At 37.2% G+C, this 17,473-nt stretch overlaps 2 protein-coding genes and 1 pseudogene across 2 annotated transcripts; all 3 read right to left on the bottom strand.

Annotated features, from left to right (window-relative positions):
• The window catches only part of LOC122084858, an 8,207-nt pseudogene extending 5,891 nt beyond the window's left edge, over window positions 1-2,316 (bottom strand).
• A 5,542-nt stretch (window positions 2,317-7,858) lies between these two features.
• LOC122085118 lies at window positions 7,859-9,069 on the bottom strand. The gene is made up of 3 exons (XM_042653558.1): window positions 9,001-9,069; window positions 8,854-8,903; window positions 7,859-8,751 (listed from the first exon to the last, which is right to left on the bottom strand). The coding sequence occupies exons 1-3, from the start codon at window positions 9,038-9,040 to the stop codon at window positions 8,185-8,187; spliced, it is 657 nt and encodes a 218-aa protein (XP_042509492.1). The 5' UTR covers window positions 9,041-9,069; the 3' UTR covers window positions 7,859-8,184.
• Window positions 9,070-11,208: 2,139 nt separating this feature from the next.
• LOC122083360 (serine/threonine-protein kinase-like protein At3g51990) lies at window positions 11,209-13,367 on the bottom strand. The gene has a single exon (XM_042651121.1). It carries the CDS (start codon window positions 13,054-13,056, stop codon window positions 11,428-11,430), a length of 1,629 nt encoding a protein of 542 aa, XP_042507055.1. The 5' UTR covers window positions 13,057-13,367; the 3' UTR covers window positions 11,209-11,427.
• Window positions 13,368-17,473: the final 4,106 nt, after the last annotated feature.

Raw genomic sequence — 17,473 nt, 5'->3', positions numbered from 1 at the left:
CCCCCCCCCCCCCCGGGTAACTACACTGGACCATTTAATTATGCTTCTAGCATTTACAGTCTCTACTCCACCCTTGGATTTGTGTGTATATATATATATATATATTGAAGCTGTGTTGAGTTGGGTTTCTGAGATCTGGAGAGTAAAAAGGATTTGAGAGATGAAACAATGAAAAGAGTCCATTTTCTTACAAGTGACAGATAAAGAATCCGATACAGAATTTATTGCAAACAGCCAACCGTAAATAGATGGAAAGATGCGTATGCTCATACACATACACCAGACATCAAGCTACATCAGAATATATCAAGTAGAAGACCGTTAATGTCGAAGCTTTCTATCAATCTGAATTATATAACCAAGCCTTCCCTGCTTTCAATGATATATCATGTCGTGTTTATGATTTATATATGTTAAAAGAGAAAGAAAATATTTATTACCGTGGAACAAGAATCCAAACAGTGCCTCTACTATAATGTCAAAGTCATTTGACAGGTCCGCAGGCAGGTCTTCGATTGACAAGAAAGTGATTGACAGTGATTCAAGCTACAAAAACACATCTTAGAAAGATTTCTCAATAATGAACTCAACCTTCTTATCCACAACGAGTTTAAATTTAGTTCACCCTAGTACATGAGTAACCAGACCAGTGTAAAGAGGCTTCAGAGTACATTTTGGATAACAAACAAATTGTTTATACCCAAATTGATGTAGATGATGAGCAGCAACCAGACCAAAACCACCATTATTTTCTGGACCGCAAATAGCAAGAACACGACTATATCCATTTGGCCTGTAAACCTGTCAAGATAATAGTTACATATGCAATAAAGCATCATTTACCTGAAATTAATCTAGAATATCTTTTAGAATATGTGGTTGTAAGGTAATGAAGTTTCAACAACGAGAAACCCAGGTAAGTGAACACTGGATTCTCTTCCAGGGATTGCTGTGGTTGAGTGATTCAGGCATTTTAGAGCCAATTGGAATGGATGACTCCAGCAGAGCTGATATCAAGGTCTTCTGCTTTGGATTCAGATAAGCCCCTCCTCCTGATTCATAGTCTGTTGGCTGAAGGCTATTCAGTAATTGTAATTAGCTATAGTTCATAACGCAGATCACAGGGCTGGGAAATGAAGCTCACGTCATCAAGGAGGCCAAAGATCTTACATCCTCTCAAAACATTCAGTCCAGCAGATGTATGTGCAGTTTAAGTCTTCAGATAAACTGGGTTGGGGAAGGGCTAATTGTTAGAGTTCAGCTGATTGCGTGGTCTCTGTTTTACTTGGCACTTTTTAGGATTTCCTGCTCCTTTGTTCTTGTTTTCTTTTTTATCAATAAAATTTGTCAATCATCAGGAGGAGGGGGCATGATAAATGTAGATGTAGGTACTTTCCCAGGATTGTATTACTTTGTTGATGTATTGTGAATTAATTGATTTGTCTGCAAATAATTATATTTTATCAGCACAAAATAGGAAATGCCATTAACAGTCATACAATATAGTTATAGCAGCTGCCGTTCAGGTTCTGTCATTTACAAAAGTCCTGGCCCTAACTGATATAGTGCTGTTCTTAATCATTACATGCGCATTGCTTGTACTTTCCCCAACAGGATGGATGCATGAGAATGTAGAGCCTTAACATAATCACTGAGGTATATCCAATCACCCACACCCAAAATCTAACAGATCACTAACAGATTTCATTCCTGTAATTTCCCTCATTTTCCTTACCAAATTCTCCACATTAAATATCCGCCCTTAACCAGTCAAAACGAAAATCAGTTTCCTCAAAATCTTCAAGTGTGCAGCACCAAAAGTTCCCACAATAGGTCAATTATGTTATAAACTAAATTCACAAATGCAGAGCCATCAAAAAGAGGAAAGATACACGAACTCAAACAGCAAGATCACAAAAGCAAACAGATAGCTCCTATAATTACCTCACCAATGGATGTTGCAACACTCAAACCAGCCAATTCCTACAAAAACCAGGCGAAGAGGAGTCAGAGCAACAAAGACAAATGAAACCCATTAAAAAGCAAAATCGGGGAAACCTCACAAACCATTAACTGGTCCATGCTAAACCCAAGAGGACCCATGAGAATCTCATCAATCTCAACCGCCTCCGGCTGCTTCAGATAAGAGATGGTGTCCGGATTATTCAAACTCTCCAGAGGCGAGACGACGTTACCAGCCATTCCTCTCACTTGTGCAGAAACACTATAAGAGAGATTGGTAAAAGAATAAACAATATGGTTTACCGAGGGAAAAGGTGAAGGGCTCCAGAAGGAAGAGGAAGAGGAGGTTGGGAAAAGATGTTAATGGTAGTAAGTGTTGGGTCCTTCTCACGAAGGTCTATGTGACAGAGAGCTCACTAACCCTTTCACAGAGCACCTCGCATTCTCTCTGTATCTCTGTGGGTAAGTTCTTCATCGTCTCTCCCTTCCCTCTCTCTATATATAGATAAGCAGAATAAAGAGAGACGAGCTGCGCATTTGTCCTCGTTTAACATCTCAATCCTGATCGGAAGAAACAAGCCACCGTTGTGTTCCCTTTTGTTTCACAGGCTCACAGGTGCAACCGGGTAGGTGAATGGGTTTATTCAAATTTGAAAATGGATCAAATGCTCCTACAAGTCATCATCAACATGTCCTTTTTGTTTTTTAATATATCCTTTTTTTATCCTCGTAATGACAGTAGGAATTATAGGCATTGGATCTGACTCCTGACTCGTGACTCGTATGATTAGGTGATCTTGCGCAAAGTTTTTGTCATGTTTCAAGTATTCAATTATTTAACAAAAAATTTGTTAGTTTTTTTTTTTTCTTAATTATAGGAAAAACAAAGGAAGAGTTTTTGTGCAAGGTCTTGCATGGAATGCGATAATGCATAAAGACGTAGACCCTCATGTCCTATCCAATGGTTGTGTATAGCCATACATGGTGCATGGTGGAAGCGTGGAGGTTGATCCGTTGCACGTATAATCACCTGATCAAAAATGTGAATATTCAATACCTATCGCACTTTTTGCCATTACAAGGGTGAAGAGCATGGTTCAAGTATCAGTCTTGTATCGGCCGTATTGACCATATTTGATCGGTTATCTGTATCGTTTCGGGATAAAATAGTTAAAAATTAGTACCTTAAAAAAAAAACAAGGGCAAAATCAGTTGATACCTACTTATCCGATACTGATACCGTCCCCTAAATCCTTGGTGAAGAGAGGTATATTTGAAAACAAAATGGTCTAGTGTTGGATGGTTAGTAGTTGATCTAATTGTGTACAAAACCTTTTACCAACAAATAAAATTAAATTTATTTCTTCGAGAAAGTTTTCCTCACCATGAACCATGGTTTAAGAGTCATAATTACCCTTTTTTTTTGGTAAGACTCTATACCTTATTACACAAAGTCAAAAATAACATATCCATCCACTCTTAATGATAGTCATATTGTAGTAATGACTCACGATCAAGGGATTCATCTTTACCGTGGGCGAAGGGAAATTGGGTCTTAATTTTGTGCTCGAATTTTTGTTGATTAGAAAATTTTGGAAAAGAAAACAAACTTAGGAACACATTTGAGAAAACACTTCCTCATAGAATAGGCATTTGTTTGTATAAGAGATCCAATGGATTAGCGACTTGTAATATTCCAACCCCAAATTCAAGAATTTATGTATGCTTTTTTAATAGTCATTAGTTTTTCCATACTTTAGTTTAACACGTGATTAATTAGTATTCCTTTTGAATTGAAACTAACATGAGAACTAGGGGATCTGGGTATGCACGTCAACAAAAAAAAGATTTGAAAAAATTAGTGACATAACCATGCGGAATAATGATTGCAAAAGTTTCTTTCTCTAGTTCGAAAAATTCATTTCCTTCCCTTTAATTTCTCTTACACCCAAATGAGTCTTACATTTACATGTTCTAACCAAACAAAATTGCAATGTCTCTTTCTACCATAGTTGGAAAACCAGGTTTTGACCGAAAAATCTTGCCCTAGTCTAGTCAAATTTTAAGATTCCTGGTCAAGAGTCTCGAAGACTTGTCCTGTGTTAAAAAAAAAAAAAAAAAGACTAGAGACAAGTCAAGACGATTCTACATTGACTCGGCTTTTAGGCCGAATCTTGAAAAACCCATTGAATCTGGTCATTATATCAAAAGGCACTTTAAAAAAAAAAATCAAATAAAATCTCTTTACAATCCCAAATCCCAAGACTCCTAACTTAGTTACTTCTACTACTTCATTCCTTTTACCAAAAGGAGCTTGGGACCTAAGAAACTTCCCGTATTCCTAAATCCAAAATTTTTATTTTATTAGAAATTGAATTATTGGAATATATAATTTATATTTTCTAATCCTTAACCATAACCTAACTTTCTAACCAAGAGAAAGACTCTTGCCTGCAAACCTCGAATTATTGATATGTAATTTTCTTTTTCTGCCTTTTTCATATTTTTCTGTATTTTTATGATTTATTTATATATTTATTGCATTTAAATATATGTAAAATAGAAAAAATAAGACTCGGTCTGATTGGGTTTAACTAGGTCGACTCGCTAAGTTTTTTACCGGACGAGCCGGGACGAAAAACCTGATTTTCCAACAATGCTTTTTACATGTATTCCCAAGGAATACAGACTTTAAGATGGTTGGTATATCCCATGGTTGCATTTCTTCTTCTTCTCTTACTTTTTTTTTTTTGGGGGGGGGGGGGGTGGTGGGGGTGGGGGAAGAGGTGGGAGGTAGAACGTTTCATGTGAGTGACTTTTGACCATGAGAAGCCAATCAATTGGGATTTCCTACTTTGTGTTAAATCATATGGTGATTCATTGCATTCAAAGGAATTGAGACCTAAAGATTTTAAAGTTTGATTTCCACTGAAATATGCAAATTAGTTGCAAAGTGGAATGTGGGGATCACTTTTACTAAGGTTCCATTTGGTATCGTTCTAAAAAAACGTTATTGGAGTTTTTTCATTCTATTGGAACGAAAAAATGGAATAAAGTGTTTGGTGCACTTATGGTCTGTTTTTGTTTTCCCAGTTTCGTTTCATTTTACAAAAAAAGGAACTATCATTCTCGATAAAAATCTAAAATTTTGAAACAACCTTTTTTTGTCTAAAAACCGTATTTTGACACAAAAACTAAAATTTTCGTTTTTGACATGAAACGCCGTTTCTGAAAATTCCAGAAATGATACCAAACAGAGCCTAAGGGTATTGCTAGTTTCAGTTGAAGGGGTAAAATTCATTTCTAGACGAGACCAATGCAGGCAATCAACTGCACCAACCAATATTGGTAAAAGAGATATCCATCAGCCAAACCATAAAAGGTATGGTTCCAAAAATCACAAAAAGCATGAATTCTCACTAACCAAAGTTTTAAATAAGAGTCTTAATTATGCTCCATAAGGAAGATATTTTTTTATTCAATAGAAAAAGGGGCTTATTTTCATTTTTCGGGTCCATACTGATAAACTTATAACAATGATTCTTTTTTTGAGCCATGTGGTAGAATAATGTGGATAAGTCTAATCATTAAATAGGTAGGCCATTATTTTACCATCTATTAAATTTTAGGATATTTTTTTATCAAATACCTTTTCATTTATGTCCATGCATCTATATGTTTTTAGACGTTAGGTTTTTTTTGATGCACTCTATATACCTCAGTTTCTCTCTTTTCGTTTTCACATGTATGTGGATATGGAGGTTTATGACACACACATGCACGTATGCACACACTCACGCACACGTGTGTACATACACACACACTTAAAGATTTACATGATTCACCCAAGGTGAGTTACGTCCACAGTTGAGCGATAATCAGAGTTTCTATTATTTCGGCAAAGAAAATACAAAATCCTCACAACTATACCTCCTTACTAGATAACCTCTTATATATAGCATCTCACGCATTGCATAGAGAAACCTTAATCCAAAAAGTATAAATTTACCACCATTAAAAGATTCAAAAAAAATAAAAAAAGAAAAATCAGTCAGGGGCTTCGCCCCTGCACCAACATGCACAGGGGGGGCTCCTACCCCTTGCAACCCCCACATCTCACTCATCAGTAAGTGGGAGTACTGTATTTGGGAAAAATCATTAGTACTTCTTGGATTAAACTAAAATTAAGCTTCAATAATAACATATGATCCATAAAATTTGGGCCCAAAATTATTCCCAATTGGTAGATGTTGAGCCATTTTGAAAGCTTATTACAATAGTTTGTTTCGAAAAATTCCACACCTCCTCCACCCCAACCCCCCCCCAAAAAAAAAAAAAAAGGTTATGGAAGAATTAGCAATAGGGTTTCCAAGGTTCCATTTGGTTGTGAGTAAAGGGAAGTAAAATTAGTTTAGAAAAGAAAAATGGAATTTGTAATAATGATTGTGTAACCTATCTAAAACTCTTATCATATTATAAATATACCTTAAATTTATTTTAATTTTAAACACATTTTTTATAGAATTTTTAAACACTTTTTTTTTCCTTTTTTATTATTATTTCTTATTACCTAGGACTCCTTGAACACAATGGCTTAGTTAATTGACCATGTCTCTCTTTGTCCTAGACGTTCTAATTCTTTCACCAGTACAAATTAAGTTGATTCAAAGCACTACATTTCTCTTGATATCACATTCAAGCTAGGTTTATTGTACATACCTTAAGTTTGAGCTACAAATTGATGCATCTGCTAAAAATGGTTTCTAAAGCAATGACTCCAACTTCAACGAAAAAAAATGTATCACTTTGGGGGGGAGGGGGGTTTGTTGGCTTTGTTGCCAACAATGAACAACACCATAATCAAGCCACAATGTTCAACTTTTTTTTTTTTTGAGTGTATAAATTTAGAATTAATGTTATTTGTATATTTATTTTGGGGGGGTTTGTTGGCTATGTTGCCAACAATGAACAACACCATAACCAAGCCACAATGTTCAACCTTTCATTTTTTTTTTTTGTTTTTGAGTGTATGAATTTAGAATTAATGTTTTATGTATATTTTGGATGATATGTCTTGAAACTTATATTGGGTTATGGAGTATATATGCACTAATGTTGGATGTTATAGTTATTTTGAATATTAGATGTAGATATTCAGGTAATAATCTCATAATCTCTCAATTTATATGAGTTCATTGTCAATTTTTTTTTATTTAAATCTTTACGTTTAAAATCTATTGCGTCCATTAGCTCTCTCTCTCTCTCTTCTTCTTCTTTTTTTTTGCTAACTTTGATCATACCCATTAAAATGAAAGAAATATTCATGGGATAATAAAAATGATACCTGAAACGAGGGAAGGGGTACATTAAACTCACAAAATCTGACAGCAGGGTGGCTCATTGCCTATACAAACACAAGACAGGGAAACTTGACATTGGGAACTCTATAAAATAACAAGGGATGAAAAATAAAAATTATTTTCTAACTTTTTCACTGAACCGGAAATCTCATAATCAAGCTAGCAGAATACAAAGTTAACATTCTCTTTGGTTTCTTTTGGCTGCAATGGGAATATAAAGGGAAGGGAAGTGAAGTTTTCATACTTTAAAAGGAAATGTTTATAACCATTACCCCATGTGATTGTATAAACTACTTAATATTTTTAACCATATTTAGTAATAATATATTTTGCATGTAATTTTTATTTTACATATTATAACAAAGGGTTTTGGATGCAAAGTAAAGTGATATTTTATAACCAAATATGGAATGATTTGAAGTTAATGTTAAAGTCACATGGGTAATGATTACATATATTTCTTTTTTAAGTATGAAAATTTTACTTCCTATTTAATTCCGTTTTAACAACCAAACACAGCCTTTATCAAAATATAATTGAAATATTACAAATATACCTCAGCTGGAATTGTCATTATTATTATTATTTTTTTCAAACTCATCCAACAACAAAAAAAAAAAAAAAATGAAAAGATTGTCCAAGCTTAAACACAAAAAAGGATGTATGATCATCACTCAAAGCTTGAAAAATCCCTTTCATTAATTACAGTTCCCATAAAAGCTAGAATGTCACATTAACCTTTATGAAGACGGTAGTCCTTATTCAAGCAGAAGTCATAAGCTTCAAAACCCACATCCAAGCCTTCAAAAAGGCATTATTTTCACATAGTTGTACTATTACTTGAGTATGGCTTTAGCCCTTTTTAAGTCCTCCATCCTAGTTCAAGTAACTTATCATTCCCAACATTCACAGCTCGCTTGCGCTCTATCATAGCACTGTTGCAGTTTCTTCCTCCCTTCACATCATGTTTAATATTTGGATGAACACCATGAGTACGATTCCCCGATCGGAGAGTATCTACCCAGTTGAATTTCTTGGTATTACCAGGGAATACATTTCCTTGCTTACCTTCTGAACTGGAAGTAGTCCTAGGTTGATGCTTTTCATGAGCTACTTTCTTGATCTCATTTATTTCAATTTTGGAATCTCCTTCCATCTTAATTGTTATGTTCACCTCTGAAAATGTTTTCTTATTAAATACTGATCCAGTTTTGTTGCCACCCCTTGATGATTCTCTCTCATTCCTGTCCCTCTGGTGTTGATAAAGCCGGTGCAATCGAAAAGCAAGATGGCGAATACCATCTTTAATCTCTTCTTCCAAATCCTTTTCAATATCAGCCTCTAACTCGGCGCGTATCTTCCATTCCTCGTTCGACATGGAGATGTTACAATTGGTCTCCAAGTCCAAGTGGATATCATTAACAGTGATCTGTTTAAAGTTGCTACCATTAATACAAAGAAGTAAACTTATAACCATATAAATAGAAAAAGTAAGTAATCATATAAGAGGAACAATAAAGAGTTTTTTCACCACTCCACCAAGACTAATATGGTTCATTTGAATTGCATTTTCATAGTTATCTGCAAAACCCACAATAGGAATCTATTATTACTTATCAAAGCTTTGTCAAAATGGAAACAGGAAAGAGAACAGAGAAGAATATTAAAACCAGCAGACCTTGTAATTCCACTCTTGTGTTCTTCCCCTGCTGCTTCATGTTGGTGTTGGTTGATTCATCCTCATTTTTAAAGCTAGTAGATTGATTTGGACTCTTTGCTTGATGACCTATCGTACACAGAGAAAGATGAAGACGTTAAAAGGATTTATATGGAGAAAATGACAGGTAGAATCATTGTTGTAGTGAGGTTATTCAAATTTAGGCGCCAAAGCTCTCTACATAAAATCCCTAGGCATTAGAACCCAAGAGGTTCAAAACAAATGCCGACTTTACTTGGAAGAAAGAGAGGGTTCTGGGTTTTTCTAAGCCTTGAAGGATTCCCTACTACCTTTTCAAGGTCCCGCTTACCTACCTAAGGAGTAAGGATGGTGTTCTATCCTGGCTACACTTCTACAGACTTGGGGCACACCTGAGGTTGACCTTGAACCCTGCAGTTGATCAGTCATTTCTAGATATTTCTCACATGCTTTATACACCAGAAATGTTGTCAGATGCTTGATGCTGTGGAAGTTATTAGTAACTGGAGCTATGACCTTGATCACTAGCAATCAAAGGAAGGCTATGAAATTTATTAGTAAATAGAGGAAGTATCTAAGAATGAAAGAACAGGACTTGTGCAGTCTAATTAGGGATAAGACTTTGTTTGAATTTCAGAGGACTCAATCTATGTTGGATTCCCTTATTGAGAAGGATTTTTCTTCTCTGGCACAAGATCTTTAATGCTATTTGAATGCAACACGGTCTCTGGCCAAGGCTTGTATTGGGGATGCTTTAGTTTACAGCCAGTATAGGATGTATCTTCATGGCTATCATTAATGTACCAGATTAGGTTATACCATCTTAGATAATGCTACCAGTTTATGGTGTAACATCAATGAGCAACTGAACAATTAAGCTCCATCTTCTTGCTCAAGGAGTCTTTGCATGGCTGGTTTGCCGACCCATATTATGCTTATAGCTTAAGAACAGATTTCCCTTTAAGCATGGATGGCTTAATGGTTCTGGGTTGCCCACAAAGACACCGGAGGTCAGTGTTGGAAGCAATCAAAGTGGGCTAGGTCTCAAGTTTGTGTGAGACCTAGTTGTGGTCCTTGTGGAATGCTTAGAGAATCTGAAAGTGATGGATTAGATGTTTGCTTATGCTTAGTTCTTACAACTAAGAAGTTGTAGAGGAGACAATACTCAATATGCCATTAGATCTTGAGTGAACAATCAATTGGCGAACAACTTAAGACAGACTTGCAGGTAAGATGGGTTTCTGTAGGAGATCCTGCCGGCTGCCAAGTGCCGAATATCCTGCATTTCTGGCCTAAATTCCAACAACCCAAACAGTCCATGCCTCTGTTTCAGGCCCAATCAACCTGCAGCAAAGCTTTGGCTGAAACCTTCGGTTCAATCAGATTAGACTAAAAAGTTTGGTTACTTCATAGAAACAATAGATAGAGTCTTTGTTTAGAGGAACCAGATCAATGGGAGTGCTTTAATCTCTACAGGAAGCATAGCTCTCGTACCTACGCAGGACCTCCTGTGTGCCCACTTTTTAATTCTGGTAGCAGGCGATATTGGGGGCAACACAATGGCTTCATCAGCCCTTCAAGTGAATTTCATTCTGTTACGAGGGCTAAAATGCCACAATATCTATGAGAGCTTGGACATTCTACCTAATGAGTGAGAACAGGTGCAGGAAGGAAAGAGCAAGAACACCCAAAGTTATATTTGAGTACTAGTATGTAACATTTTTTTCCCGCCCCAAACAAACACCACACTTGAATTAGAGGATCTTAAGTGCTTTTGCTCTTGAAGCATGACTTCAAAGCTCAAGAGAGTGAGATGGCATCCATTAATGGAAAATTTTGGGCACCAAGTAATTCTGCACACCAGTGTCACATGGGACGGTTATCATCCTTCAGCTGTATCTTCACCTTCAAAGATGACCCAATTGTTACCTAAGGTATCTAACTTGGTTTTCCGCATTGATACCTGTTATTTACCAAGGAGAAAATTGAACACATTTATTGCAGCCATGAAAGAACCTCAGACTTTAAAAGTTTGACAGCAAAGTATAAGAATGAGGGTAGGGTCCATGGTGCTGTCTACCATTACCAGATGCCAGCTATTTGCAAGCCAAGAAAACCAGAACATTAAATAACTTCTCCAAAATAATGGCAATTGATAATTCCTTTTCATCTCATGGATCTAACTAGATATGTAATATGAATACTCTTCCACCACCAATTACTGCTTGCCAGGGGAAAATCTAAACAGAGATCTAGTTAAATGAATAAACATTGCTTCAATGACTAGCTATAACAAACACAGATGAAAAGGTCACTAATTTGGGAATGAATCCACAGAGAAAGGATAATGGTTACACTACACATAACTTCACGTGAAGAAACTGAATCACCAAATTCATTCTACACAGATCACTTCCTCTCTAATAGCTTCTTCTGTTTAATTTTATCCACACTGATCAAAGGTCTTGAATCATCAAACCCAACAAGATGAGGTCTTGAATCATCAAACCCACCAAGATGAGGAGTTTGCTTCTTCTCTATCACCTTCTTGTATGGAACTTCATCCACGCTCATCAAAGGTCTCGATTCATCAGACCCACCAAAATGACAAGGATTCATAACCAGCTGAAACACTAACCCACCATCACCATTGTGCTCCAAGCTTCTGGCTTGCATTACCCCCATAGACTTAGATTTGTTCAATTTCACAGAAGGCATTTTAACAAACACTCCTGATCTCCTCCTCACCAACGCAATCTGGTTCGCAGCGAACTCACCATCAGACTCCATTTTCAAATCAGTAACAGAACCAATCGATTTGGACCTTCCACCACGCTTTCTCAAAGAACCATTCAATTCAATCCCAAAATCTACAATGGGTTGAACACTAGACGCTCTTCTGCTCCTCATTGAAGAATTTCGACTACCATGTCTAGGGCTCTTCACAACATCAACCTCAACCTCAACCTCCGGGTCATCAAAGACTTGGGCACCCAACGCCGGCGACGATTTCGTAACCCGCCATCTAATATTCCCACAAACCGGCGAGTTCACTCGCTTGCTAGCAGTATTAAGGCAACCCACCACCTCCGCCATGGCTGGCCTCTTCTCTGCATTCGCCGCCACACACCGGGCGGCTAACACAGCCAGTTTCTGGACCACTGCCGGGTCTTCGGGTGGCCCGATCCGAGGATCACAAAGCGAAGTGAAATTACCTTTTTGGATAACCGGCAAAGCCCAATCCACCACTGACGGCGGACTATATTTCATATCAATGGCGTTCCGGCCACTGATGATCTCCAACAACAGAATCCCAAAACTGAACACATCGCTCTTGGTACTAAGATTCTCCGGCGCAATATAGCCTGGATCAAGATACCCTAACGTGCCCGCCGGGGGCGTACACTTTATCCTCACATCCTCCACGTGTCCCCTTAGGGCGAGCCCGAAATCTCCCAACCTAGCGTTCCACTTACCGTCGAGAAGAACGTTAGAGGACTTTATGTCTCTGTGGATAACCGGTGGGTTCGAGGAGTGAAGAGTCTCGACCGCTTTGGCGGTCTGTAAAGCGAACCGGACTCGCTTCGACCAACCGGGCGGTCGAGGGTTGGAATGAAGAAGATCGTAGAGAGAACCGTTGGGCATGAACTCTACCACCAGTAGCTTCTTCTCTTTGGGATCGAGAGAGTAACCCAAAAGGTTCACAAGACGGTGGCTTTTGATTCGAGAGAGGATTTCGATCTCGTTGTCTGCTGGGTTGTTGTCTGCCGCGGTTGTTGTCTTTTTGACCGCGGCGATGAGGTTTCCGCCATCGATGGGGGCTCTGTAAACGATGCCATGACTTCCTTTACCCAGAAAACTCGCTGGGGAAAAGCCTCCGGTGGCGGACTCTAGTTCAATATAAGAGAATTTCCGAACATTATTACCTCTTTGCCGCCGGCATTTCTGCTGCTGCTTCTTCTTTTTCCGGTCAAAGTTGTAGGAATCGCAGACGGCAATGGCGGACTCTGCATTACAAGAGAAGCTACAATAACCCATTTGAGGGTTCTGTGTATATCAGATTCTACAATGGTGAGGAAGAATAGGGAAAGAAGAAGAGTGAAGAAAAGGTTAATAATAATATTCAAAGTAATGAGGTGGTGTGAATCGAGAACGGCAAAAGCCATTACTACAGAGACGAAGCATGGGATAAGAATAAATTTGGGTTCAGCCTTTGCTTTGCTTTGCTTTACTCTTCCTCTTCTAAAAGTCTCCAAACAGTAGTTACAGGACTAGTGTTTTATGCTTTACAGCTTTTGACCTTTAAGACTTTAGTGAAGAGAGGGAGAGATTTCAACTTGAGAGTTGAAATTAAGACTGTGTCTTGTAATATTTTAATAACAGGGGAAGACTCGAGAGGTGAGTTGGTAAAAAAAAAGGGGTCTAGAATCTGAGCTAAAGTCGTTGGGCTTATCTAACTTTGAAAATTTTAGATCTTTCTATCTTTACCCCTTTGAAAAAACGAGAGAGGAGAAAGAAACAAGATATTTCAAATTTTGTGATCTGATGTAAATGATAAGGACATTAGATTTGGTGAGGGACTGTGGAGGGCCAGAAACTTGTTAAAGATTATGGTCGATGGGGAATTGGAAATTTAACAAGTTTTATGGTAGGATGGGGCCTTGGAGTTAGTGGCAAAGCCGTATACGAAGTTAATGAGTTAGTCTATATGTGTAACGTGTGTTTAGTTAATGTCATAGCTGTATAAATTGAAACATATTCGTGACCTAGAAAACACAATAAATAGAATTACACAATGTAAAGATTTACAAGGCTTGCCAATGAGTCTAGGTTTACCAAAAATGGACAATGGGTCTAGGTTCACCCATGTAGTGTGTTATGTTTACTGGCTAAGAAGAGATATTTCAATATGTAGAAGAGAGATTATACTCAAACAGCGGTAAGAAAACTTACTCTAAAAACTCTTGATCGAAAACCCCCTAAAAATTACAATGATTTACTCAATAAGACGATAGTACATTATATACTCTTCCAAGTTGTAGGTCCATCCATTGGGTCGAATCATACCACGGAGCCGTAGCCCTCGCACCCCCATACGAGATCAATGTGGGGCTCCAGACTTGGGCCGATCCCCTCTGCTTCCATCACCGATCTCAAAAAATTTCTCATTCAAATTACCACTAAAATATGTTAGAACAGGTCATTCTTTAAACGGGTCAAGAATTTGAGACAAACTTAACAAATACAAATTTTTTTAATTACTATCTTATAAACCCTAAAAGTTTTCTTAAGGTCGACCTACTTTATATGGATCATCTAACTTGCCATCCCCAAGTAAAAAACAGGTAAACACTAAGGTGGACCGACATCCCCAGACCTCAACTCTACGAATTTTACACACGAATTTTTATTAGATCTTAGAAAACAGCTCACAACCCAGTCTATACATTACAAGACATCAACACTCAACAATATCACCTACCGTCTTTAATGGAGGAAGATGAGACTCGAAACTGTAAAGGCCTAAAGGGTATCTCAGGATTTTGATTGATTGAGGGGTTCCTCCCCTATATGAGAGGATACGATTATCAAACGTTGGATTGGAATAATGGAATGTAGATGATAAACACATTAAGGTTATATTGCTTTTCACGTGAAGAAAGCAATGGGGAATGAAGAGAGAGAGAGAGAGAGAGAGAGAGAGAGAATCCAAAGCACAAAAAAGAAAGTAAGAGGAGGTAATGTGTGCGTGAAGTGAGAAAGGGACGTGGGAACAACCACCGAAATGGCGACATTTGGGGTTTTGTTGGCGTCGACGAATGCACCGAAGAACTCATTTTTCAACTATTTGCAGTTGACTTCCGTTACCACTGGTTCTGGTTTTGGTTTGTTCCCTGTTTGTCTTCTTCCCTCAACAGATATAAGGAAGAAGGCAAATTCTTGGTTTTTTTTTTTTTTTGGAAAAGGAATTTGGATGGTTCGCTGGTTTGCTATAATTTTATAGTGTTGGAGGTTTAATCCAAATTCTTGGGCATAGTGGAGAGAGTTCTTGTAAGTATGTGAAGGCACCAAATAAGGGTGTTAATTTAGGCTTATAATCCTAATTATAGTAAACAGCACTAATTTCATGTTTATAATAAATTCTCTTACTGAATCAAGATACTATCCCATTAATAATGAAAGGTATTGGGATTTAATTTTGGTACAATGTAATAAATGGGATAGGATTCCAATGGTATTAGTAATGAAATATCGGTTAGAGATTAGGTATGATTGGAAGCCTTCTAGATGCAATGTCTGCAATATTTTTGGCCATTCGGTGGAACATTGTGGTGGAGCTCCGATGGTTTAACAAAATCAGAAAACAAAACCAGTTTAGAAAAAGAAGATAGATAGTGGAGAGCCTACACTGTCGGCTAAGAATGGTGGACCTTCTTTGCACAAGAGTAGTGACTTGAGCAAGGAATCTGGCCCTACAATTATTCAGAGTTCAAATTCAAGTTTGAATTTTGAAAAAAGGGGAGTAGATAAGGAAGGATTCACTAATGGCAGATTTAGGGATAAAAAGATTCCAATCAGAGAGGAATCAGTTACCCATATTAATGCTTTCTCTCTCCTTGAAGGTTGACCGAAGAGGTGCCAATTTCAATTTCAAAAAAGTCATTGGCTGAGGATGAGGAGGATGAGATTTATGAGAAGGAAGGTCAATATATTGCTGAGGTGTATTCGGGTTTTAACTTGGTTTATTCAAATGTGTTGGTGATTGATGAGGAGAATATTTTGGTCTGCAATAAGGATATCTCGCTAGCTAATAGGGAGGAGGATTTGGAGGAAGATGAGTTGGCAATTATTCCATATATTAATGGCGTGAATAAGGGGGTATTGATGAGGAGATTTTCAAATGAGGAGGAATTTTCTTATCAAGATACGTTGGCTCCCTCTTTGGAGAAAAATAAGAAGTTTGATGGAGAAAAATTAGGGGAGGAAGCGCATGATTTGAATTTTATTTCTTCTAATGAACTGATTGTGATCGAAGGCCAATCAATCTCTATTTTTCTCCTAATTTGGAGGACAAAGTTAATAAGAATTCAAATTCTAATGAAGAAGTTTCAGAGGTCGTAGAACGCACCAAGGGACGAGATATTATCTCCAATTTGGACCTTATTCATGATTCTCTTGACATTGAAGGTCAGCTAGATGATGAGGTGGCAAAGTCAACATACTTTATTAAGCAAGAGGGGGTGACTCAGTCAAGGAAATCTCTTATACTAATCATTTGACCATAATTTTGCCTTCCTAAAAAAATATGGTGGAGAATATTCCTAAAAGAGACAATATTGATGTGGCAGATGGAGAGGATAATGGTAGATTGATTGAAGATTTGACTCCTAAATCCGTAGCAGATGCGACTTCTTTCAAGGGAGTTGAGAATCCTATAGATTTCATATTTCTTCAGAGGAAAAGATAGAGTTGAATCATAGTGAGGAGGTGATAGATCAAGTTGAGTTAAACCATAGTGTGGAGGTGACCTATCAAGTTGATAATATAGAGGGTATGCATTTGGATTTTTCAAAGGAAGCACCATATTTGAATGAGGATGGTGGCACTGAAGTCTTTAGAAACTTGACTCATCCAGTAGTGAGAAGCATTCTGTGGAAGAATTGTTACATGAAAAGTGTCTAGTACTTTCTTCGCACTCGTGATTGGGTTACTTAACTTTTTCATAACATCTTTTCCTAATTATTAAAGCTTTTCTTTCTATATTATATGAATTGTGTTACAGGATTTGTCCTATTTGATTTAGGGACCTCTCAACATTTCTTTTGGTTTTCCCAAAGAAGGTCGTAGGGTTTGCCTTAATTTGTATTTTTATATTTTTCTTTTTTCTTCATACATACAAGTTACCTATCAAAAAAAAAAAAAAAATACTGATTGGATATCAAAATAGAATTAGAATCTACCCTTCCAAAAGACCCTTTTTTTTTTTTTTTTTTTTTTTTTTTTTTTTTTTTAAGTTTGAGGAATTTGTATTGTATTCCTATTAGGACAAAGTTTTCCTTCACCACTGTCTAAACAATGGAATAGTCCAGATGTGAACCCCATCTCTCCCCATTATTTTTTGTTGTCTTGATGGTCCATGGTGAATAGGAATCCATTCATCAGGCCTTAGGAAAACTCGGTCTTTCCTCTTATGGAGGTTCCAACTAAATGACAGAAACTTACATGTGATCTTAGAGAATTTGAAAAAGTTAAACCATGAAATTCATCACATCTTGTATCATAAGTTGCTTTTCATAGTAAGTGACACATTTGATATTTAATGATAGTGAAAAGATCCAAATCACAAATAACGGAACCATCTTGTTATAAATCATTGAAGTCCTTCTTTTCTACAATGTCTAGAACTGTTTAGGAATTAGTACCTTTCCCTCCCATTAATAATCGGAACTAAGAT

This window comes from Macadamia integrifolia, chromosome 7 (assembly GCF_013358625.1).
Source record: "Macadamia integrifolia cultivar HAES 741 chromosome 7, SCU_Mint_v3, whole genome shotgun sequence".
Lineage (NCBI taxonomy): Eukaryota > Viridiplantae > Streptophyta > Magnoliopsida > Proteales > Proteaceae > Macadamia > Macadamia integrifolia.
Note: the sequence above shows the minus strand (reverse complement) of the source record. Positions and strands in the feature narration are given on the sequence as shown.